Source organism: Gymnoscopelus braueri (genome assembly GCF_963280865.1).
Source record: "Gymnoscopelus braueri genome assembly, chromosome: 4".
Classification (NCBI taxonomy): Eukaryota; Metazoa; Chordata; class Actinopteri; order Myctophiformes; family Myctophidae; genus Gymnoscopelus; species Gymnoscopelus braueri.
This window is the reverse complement of record NC_137605.1, coordinates 12,756,255-12,765,828: the sequence shown is the minus strand read 5'-3', so window position 1 is coordinate 12,765,828 and position 9,574 is coordinate 12,756,255. Positions and strand designations below refer to the sequence as shown.

At 42.5% G+C, this 9,574-nt stretch overlaps 1 protein-coding gene across 1 annotated transcript in view; it reads left to right on the top strand.

Annotated features, from left to right (window-relative positions):
- The window catches only part of LOC308083436 (FH1/FH2 domain-containing protein 3-like), a 179,897-nt gene continuing 170,323 nt past the window's right edge, over positions 1 to 9,574 (top strand). Inside the window, 1 exon segment of the mRNA XM_080425750.1 lies at positions 1 to 868. Within this exon segment, the coding sequence (XP_080281876.1) occupies positions 704 to 868 (165 nt within the window). The 5' untranslated portion in view covers positions 1 to 703.

The following is a 9,574-nucleotide window of genomic DNA, read 5'->3' as shown; positions in this document are numbered from 1 at the left end:
CAGTGTTCAGCAGCAGAGTCTCAACACCTTGGATACATTGTCTCTGATCTGATCTGAACTGATCTCCACAACAACACCACTCTGACGGAATAACGCATCCAGACAGAGATACGTCACTCTGACTGACTGACTGACTGACTGCAGAGACCTGGATGTCTAGACTCTCTATAGACTGTAGTGTGTTGTTGGATCCCTGCGTCCGCATGAAGCGAATGGAGAAGAAAGTCCGAGAAGGAGGATAACCGACCGTCCCGAGGCTGCAGGGGACGATACTGCAGAGGACCTGCCTGTCTGTCTGTCTGTCTGTCTGCAGAGGACCTGTCTGCAGCGGACCTGCCTGTCTGTCTGTCTGTCTGTCTGTCTGCAGAGGACCTGTCTGCAGCGGACCTGCCTGTCTGTCTGTCTGTCTGTCTGTCTGCAGAGGACCTGCCTGTCTGTCTGCCTGCCTGCAGAGGACCTGTCTGTCTGCAGAGGACCTGTCTGTCTGTTTTGCAGAGGACCTGTCTGTCTGCCTGCAGAGGACTTGCCTGTCTGTCTGTCTGTCTGTCTGTCTGCAGAGGAACTGTCTGTCTATCTGCAGAGGACCTGTCTGCCTATAGGGGGCTGTGTGCTGCCTACTGCATCACCATCACAACCATCACCATCCAGCACTTCTCCTCCAGACTCCAGTAGTGTAGTGTAACTAGTGTTGCATGGATACATCATGGCCACGCTAGTATGCAGGGTACAGTTCCTAGATGACACGGATCCCTTCAACAGCACCAACTTCCCGGAGCCCACCAGACCCCCTCAGTACACCTTCAGGGAGGACATCCCTCTGATCAACCAGATAGCTGGAGTCCATAGGATCCTTAAAGCCCCACAGAAGGTCAGTGTGTGTGTGTGTGTGTGTGTGTGTGTGTGTGTGTGTGTGTGTGTGTGTGTGTGTGTGTGTGTGTGTGTGTGTTTTTTTTTTTGGTGTGTGTTGTTTTTCTTAACATGTGTTGTTGTTGTTGTTGTTTTGATGTCTCTAAAGCTGTGTGGCATAATGGTTAAGAGGTGCAGTGATGATAACAGTACAGTGATGTTATTCATTGAAACAAGTTAGCTGGTCCAGACCATGATACAGCAAAAAAAAAAGAAAAATGGCCTAAAGCCAAATTACTCGCATAGTTTGCGACTTTAAGGTTCCTGGGCAATGGACCTCAGCAGCAGGGGAAGCATTTTTCTGTTATCAATTTGGAACGCTGACAAATCTACATGTTTGCATATTATAGGCCAGTTTTGTTTTATGATGATTGATGCCATACATAATGAAGTTATCCTCCTGACCATGCAATATCCAGTTCTGAGCAATCTGCAGCAGAATAGGCTATAGAGGCCACCACATATTACAGACTAAATACTAATAATGAATCAGGAGAGATAATACTATTTCTGTGATAGGCCTACTGCTCACATCAATTTAAGTGCTACTGTAGGACATAGAAATGATAGGCAGGCAGCTCACCATAGATGGTGAGGTTTCGGGCATATTGTAGAGGATGAGGGTGTGGGAGATAGGATCTGTTTCGGGGAGAGGATGGAATTAATGCACCTCCTCCGATGTACAGTTTGAAGACAGTGAACCGTTCTGCTGCTGTTGTGAGAACATCTGGAAGGTCAGTCCACCCAGTGTGGAGCCACATGGTAGGAGAGAAAGAGACAAGATCACTTTGAAGAAGTGGTGATCATTATAGTAAAGGGAAGCAGTGTTAATTTTGTTGACTAAGACTAGGACTAAAAGACTAAGAGTACTTAATGTTTTGATATTTAGTCGACTAAGACTAGACTAAGACTGAACCATTTCAGATGACTAAAATAGGACTAAAACTAAGTAGTGTGTTATTCAAAAGACTAAAAGACTAAATCAGAATTTGCTGTCAAAATGAACGCTGCAGGGAAGCTCTTAGTATTGGCTGAGTGTAGACTGTAGCTTGGGCTGACATAGTAGAGCCATGGACTGGACGTATGGCGTTGTAACACCTTTAGCAACCCTGTAGTAGTGTGTAAGGCCCTGAATCTGGTAGGATCTGCCACTGGTAGCCACTAGCCAGCAGAGGAAAGTGGTGGTAAAGGTGTACTCGTACTGTACTTAAGTACAATTTTGAGGTATTTTTTTTACTTTAAGTATTTCCAAGTTCCAATACGTTTACTTCTACTCGACTACATCTCAGAGGCAAATGTTGTCCTTTTACTAAATGTTGACAACTTTTGTTACTAGTTACTTTATAGATTTTGATTATTATTACAAAACATACAATGACCACTTCAGCCCTATATACATTTCGGCCATTTGAAAATAGCCGATCTACAAGCTCTAAAGATTTTTTATATATTTTATACATTTGAAAACTTGCATAATGAGTGCTTTCTACTTTTGGTACTTTAAGTACATTTTGATACCAATACTTTTGTACTTTAACTCAAGTAAACGATTTATTCCGGGCTTTTACTTGTAACAGAGCATTTCTCCATTGCAGTATTGATACTTTTACTCAAGTAAAACACGTGAGTACTTTTTCCACCACTGGCTATATATGATAATGTTATGACATGACGACATGAGAGGGCGATGATGAGAGAGCATTGGGAGCCCGGCCCAAGGAGAGAGAGAGGGTAGCTGGAGGTGATGAGACAGGCAAATGAATAAAGCGTCGATACGATATGAGGGTCTCTCTTCTCTCTCTGAGGAGGGTCTGACTCAACAGATGAGCCTGATGCACGCACTGCAAGATTAGCTTTGTTGCTGCGATGTCGCCTGAATCACACCGTCCGCACAACAATTGGTGATCTAGTGTTACATTATTGGCGGGTATAGTCGGGCATTCTGCGTGGCATTGTGTCGCTGCTGATGGAGAGCTCCAGCAGACTCACAGGAGCTCCTCAGTCTTGTCAAAAACATGAGGTTCAGGTGTTGGGGCAGCCGTCCAACTAGGGCGGTGGGTCTCAAAGTGTGGTCCGGGGACCCCCAGGGGGTCCACCCAGACAAAATACAAAGTAGTTCAACCCCTTAAAACACTTTAAAAATCACACCCAGTGTGAAGTGGGCGGTGTGGTCACAGTGGTCATCACAGTGATGGAAGTTCACTTAAAGAAAAGTAATATTGTGGACCAACCATTGTACCATACTTAAAAAAAAATCACACCCTGTGTGAAGTGGGCGGTGTCTTGCTAGCTAATCACAAAAGATAAATACATTTATTGAAACACTCTTTATGATGGACGAAACCATAACTCGAAAAAAACAAAGTTTTGTTTTTTTTCGAGTTATGGTTGCTTATATAGGGCTATGCACATGTGTCATGTGACACTGGCCAATCACAGTCCTGAATAGATTGTGATTGGCCAATCACAGCGCAGGATAATTCTACTAATTTCCTGGGCCCAGATCACAGCGCAGGAAAATGTACATTTTTCCAAATCTCACTTATAGGGGCGGTTTCACCGCCCAAAAACATAAATGTGTTTTTTTCACTATAAAAAAAAACATAAATGTGTTTTTTTTAAGTGCATAGTCCTATTTATAGGGCTATGCACATGTGTCATGTTTCACTAGCCAATCACAGTCCTGAATAGACTGTGATTGGCCAATCACGGTGCAGGGTTAGGGGGGTACACTGGTGGCCAATTACAGCGCAGGGTTGGGGGGGTGCAATGGGTGGGGGGGGGGTACAATGGTGTCCAAACCTCACATATAGGGGCGGTTTCACCGCCCAAAAATTAGTGAAAATGGCAGATCTACTGTAGGCTACAAGCTCACAGTGTGTCACTATGTGAGCTTGCAGATCTGCTATTTGTTTTGACTAAGGCCTGTCCCAAATAGGGACTTAGGTTGAACATGGTTCATTTCACTATACTTTCACCAGGCTTGGTTTGTGTGTGTGTGTGTGTGTGTGTGTGTGTGTGTGTGTGTGTGTGTGTGTGTGTGTGTGTGTGTGTGTGTGTGTGTGTGTGTGTGTGTGTGTGTGTGTGTGTGTGTGTGTGTGTGTGTGTTTAAGAGTGTGTTTAAGAGTGAGAGTTGTGTTGGGGGTGGGGCAGGGGAAGGTCATGATGGATGCTTGTATCTTGTGAATGTGTGGGTGGATTGGGGTTTATACAAATGATAAATGCTGTATATTTTGTGAGTGGGCTGGGGATTTTATACTATGCTTTGGAGATCTGCATACAGTATATGATTTATTGTCCTTTTTGATGTCAAGCACACTTACTGTGGATGAAACGTGGAAAAAACTTGACTTGACTGTGACTCAGAGCCAAGAAGTGACCCAGTGGATCCAGAGAGCCATACCTGTGGTCCACTCTGTCAAATGCAGCACAATGGCTCTGTGGAGCAGACATTATGGATGTTATCAAAATCAAGTAGTGTATGGCAACGGTTCCCAAACCTTTCAGGCCGTGACCCCCAAAATAATATATTTGAACTGGGGACCCCCCACCCTGATAAGGACTTCCACAGAGGTTCCACAGCTAAATATTGAGAAAATAGCCGAACCACAAGCTCACTGCGAGGCGCTGTGAGCTTGTAGATCGTCTATTTTCACAATGTTTGCCTCTTTCTTTACTTGTGCAGATAGATACCCTGTATACACGTATACTGTATGTTGGTCTGTTTGCTGTTCAGTGTGAAAACAATGTTGCACATTAAGCTAATCATCTGGGGACCCCTCAAAAATAATTTGCGGACCCCCTTGGGGGTCCTGATCCCCCAGTTTGGGAAGTATGGGGTCATGTGCAATGAATTTGCATTGGCACGTGATGCCGAAAGGAAACAATTAATATTGAATGCAGGACTCATGGATTATACATAGAAGTCACAGTGGATCAGCTACAGGACATTGCATCATGACACTTTCTGACAGCTCATACTCAAGGTGACAGCAGAGAAGATTCATGCTTTGATATTATTATATTTATATTGTCCCTGTCTGGCAGAAACCAGTCTCCATTCTTCATTTTAAGCCTTTATGACAGTGACAGTGGAGAGAGAATAGGGAATCAATCAGATACAGCAAATGATCTGGCCAAACGGGAATCGAACTGGGTACTCGCTGATCAAGGTTTCTTTGCTCCCAAGTGGTACAGTATGTGCCCTAAACTCTTTGCTATCAAGTCGCTCCCTTTCTTTAACAACTTAAGCCCTCATTTTTTTACTTCATCATACAACAGTGTCATGCAAAAGTAGCAGAAACAGCCGACATACAAGCTAACATTTTCCAAAAATAGAGATGCCAGGTTGAAAGTGGTTACGTCTGTCTGTGGATGGTAAATAAAATATTGAACCAATGAAAAGTATTAACAAGAGAATGGGAGACGGGAGATCCGGGCATTCGAGGTTAAAAGAGGAAACAGTCTTTATTTAATACATCAACATGTTTGGGTCTTCATCAGGGCTAAAAGCAGGCTCATTTATTCCTGAAAGCAATAGTTTTGGACATACAAGGTCTCTGCCCGACAGAAACAATACTATATGTTGTTGATCTGTTGGGGTTTCTGTTGGAATGGACAGGCATCCTCTGGCTGTCCATGCCTTTACACAGGGGGGGGGGGTGGCTAGACCTCTTAATGTTCACCACGACCACAACAATGAAGATTACTTTCCTTACACAGGAACACATACTTTACTGTAGTCTTTTGAATGCCTTTAAAAAATCCCAATCATTAACTTCAGAGCTATTGTGTTTGGAAGAGAGGTGATAGCAGAGAGATAATCATCTCAGCTTGAGGCTTTGTTTGTCAAACAAACAAAACCACACGGCTGACCTGGCTGTTACTGTTGCTTATATACACGGCTTACAGTTTCCATGGAACAATTGACTCGACCGCGGAGGATGTGGCCATTATGATTGAAGATGCTACTTACACTCACAGACCGTTTACCCTCAGGTCCTCTACGGCAGTGGTTCTCAGGGGTTCCATGACGGGGTTCCAGGGGGTCCCCGGAAAAATGAGTTACAGTTTTAATCCCTTAAACTCTATACTTTGCTATATCACTACTTTTGAATTTCTTTGTCAACACATGCACAAAATAGAGACTATAGGGAAAAAAGAAAAAGTGCTTAATTTCACTAGAATTTTACCAGGTAGAACTTAGTCCTTTAGAGAATGTACTGTATATTAATAACTATACAGAATCATATCATAGGTTCTCTTTCCCTTCATACAGTTATAGACGGTTGTAACATTCTGTACTTAATCTAATCTAACAACTAAGATCTTCTCTTATGAGGGTCCCTGACATCAAATCTTTTCCATTAAGGGTCCATGGCCTAATATGTATCAATTTGGGGGTCCTTGACATGAAAATGTTTAGAACCACTTGCTCTATGGGCAAGGTGCCACCTTGTGACTATAGAGTCATACTGAATGGAGCAGACCAAAAGTCTTTGAAGTATAATGGTCAGGAAATGAGATGTTGATGAATGATGATTTATGATTGCATGAATGATTGATTGATGATTAATCCCATCCTCTTATCTTAAATTATGATAACGTCTTCCTTTATCCAGTATTGCTAAGTCATGCTCTTTTCCAGCGACGCCCTGCTACATATAGATAGGCATTGATTGATTGATTGATTGATTGAATACTTTATTAACAGTTTGCAAAAAGCACAGAGGTACGTTTGTACAATAATGCTTAAAGGATAACACGAAAAGCCCTGAGGGCTTGTTTCCATTGTGGTCCTGTGTATTCAATTCATCAAGATTAAGCACACACAAGTTCCACAACCAGCATTGTCTACTGTTCAACCAACGGGCAGCATAGAGTTGTGTTTATTGCCCTCAACAGTAATGACTGAAGTATAGAGGAGATATGTGTTGACCACTTTCTACCTGGCGTCCCTATGTCGAGTATGTTATAACAGATTTTCACGAGTTAGGGAAAATAGAAGATGTTCAAGCTCACAAACGCATCGCAACGCCACTTTCGCTATTCGTTGTAAAGATGAAGTATAATAGGGGCTTTATATACATTTGGGGGTCCTTGGCACAAAAAAACGTTTGAGAGCTACGGATTTAGAAGGCATTTGTAGAATCAAGCCTCAGGTCTTAATACTTTCTCCCCCCAGATTTACCCAGTGTTCCAGCTGTGTAGTCGGCCTAAGGCAACCTAAGGCAACGGTTTACTGTTGCCAATGCCCTCAGCCCTCACCCCAACCCCCTCAGCCCCCATCCATGGATTAAAGTTCTCAATCGTCACGACTGATTTCAGTCATGTGGATTCCATAGGAGTCAGCATGTCTACCATGGGAAGCATGTTGCACACCGAAAATAGCAGATGCGACGTGTTGTGAGCTTGTAGATCTGCTATGTTCGGTTATTCATTATTTTTATAAGCTGAAAGAGTATTTGAAGTGGTCAAATTAGCAATAGAATACATGTTTAAAAGCATCTTCCATAAACATGAGTTTATGCAAGCAAAGGTTAATTAAAGCCTCACTCTGCAATATGTCTTCAACTGGTTGGCTGTTATATATAACAGCAGGAACAATAGGTTTAGAATGATAATACCTTGAAGTGCAGCATCAGTTTTTTACTGAGTTAATTGTTCAGGAAACAAGGCTCTTTCTGCGCTGTTTCACAAAACACATTGCTATGGGACTTGGCCTGACAAAATGGTTCAGTCATGAGATTTTATTTTGCTTTATTCCATCCATGCCCCCATCTTCTCTGATGAACCCATGTGAATCCAAACCGTTCAGACTTCCTCTGCTATATAATTACAACTTGACATCTAGGGATCGCTGACATATTCTGTCGTTTTCCCCCGTCCTCAGCACTTACATTTTGAAAGTCCCTCAAAAGTATGTTTTTTTTGGTGTGTTTGGCCCAGTCTCACATCTTTCATTTGTTCCCAGCTGTTTGAGGAGGGGACAGTAACAGAGCTCATTGTTTAGATCCACTTCATCCATGATTCAATAGGCAGTTTTTAAACACTTTATCCATGATTCAATAGGCAGTTTTAAACACTTTATCCATGATTCAATAGGCAGTTTTAAACACTTTATCCATGATTCAATAGGCAGTTTTAAACACTTTATCCATGATTCAATAGGCAGTTTTTAACACTTTATCCATGATTCAATAGGCAGTTTTAAACACTTAATCCATAATTCAATAGGCGGTTTTAAACACTTCATCCATGATTCAATAGGCAGTTTTAAACACTTTATCCATGATTCAATAGGCAGTTTTAAACACTATCCATGATTCAATAGACAGTTTTGAGTTGAACAAGTAACAAAACTTTCCTCTTCACTCCCGCATGATTGCAGCATTTCAACTTTACTATGAAAAAAACTAAAGAACAAGTACAGTATGTTCCGAGTATCCAAGTATGTTAATACAATACAACTATCAGCAGTGGTTGAAGGTAGGAAACCACATTTCTACAGCTCAAGGGAATCCTCCCTTGGCCATGGGGGAGATATGGGCTTATGAGCTTCAGGCAGATGTCAGACACCAGGGTCTAAATGTCTCAATGGAAGAGTAGGTAGACCACCTCCAACCACTCACTGCACATGTACTAGTTATGTGGCTTTAACGTACTCTACCATAGTATATGACACACACAAAGAGTTGATGTACTGTACTTTGCACACTTGATTGTTCTCACTTTTATATCACAAGGCCTATGGCAGTGGTTCTCAAACCTTTTCATGTGAAGGACCCCCAAGATGATATGTATTTGGCTGCGGACCCCCATCTCAAAATATGTAGTTTCAGGCGCCCCCATGAAGATTTGAGTTAAAAATGTTCGCTTTAAAAAATATATATATATTCAAAGATTTGCATACGATAAAAAAAAAAGAAGCAGATCTAGGACCCCTGGGGGTCCCCGGACCCCACTATGAGAACCAAAGGCCTATGGGGACAGAGGAGCCCAGAAGGGAGTGCCTGTGCCAGTGTGAAGCTCAGCAGTGGCTGCCTAGTGAACCGTGCTGCTCACATGTGCATTAGTGGTTCGTTAGCAATAGCTCGGGGGCGCAGCTGCTGCTGTTGCTGTTGTTGTTGCTTTTCATACGAGGAAACAGTCCCATGTTTACAGCACTGTGTCAGCACAAAACAACCCCACCCCACACCACCCCACCCCACCCCACACCCCTGCCCTGCTGCGGACAATGAATTCACACTTTCACATTCGTTTTATTTTGGGGTAAACATTAAACGAGGCGAGCGTGCCAAGTGTGCCGCGGGGTTGTGTCAGGGCAGGGGGAAATCCCCACGTTTGTTTGGTTAATCCATTAAGACCGGGATCGCATCTGTGTAACCACTTTAACCATTATTTTATACTTGCTAGCTGGATATTTAAAAAAAATCTTGAACATTTGTACACATTTTTGAATATATATATTTTAAAGCAATTTTCTTTTACTCAAATCTTTGCTTCTGGGGGTCCCTGGAACAAAATATTTCAGATGAGGTTCCGTGGCCAAATACATAACATTTCGGGGATCCTTGACATTATAGAAACATACGTTTTTCTGAAAACTGTTAGGATTTAGAAGACATTTTGTAGAATTGGAACCTGCAGGTCTTAATGGGTTAATGGG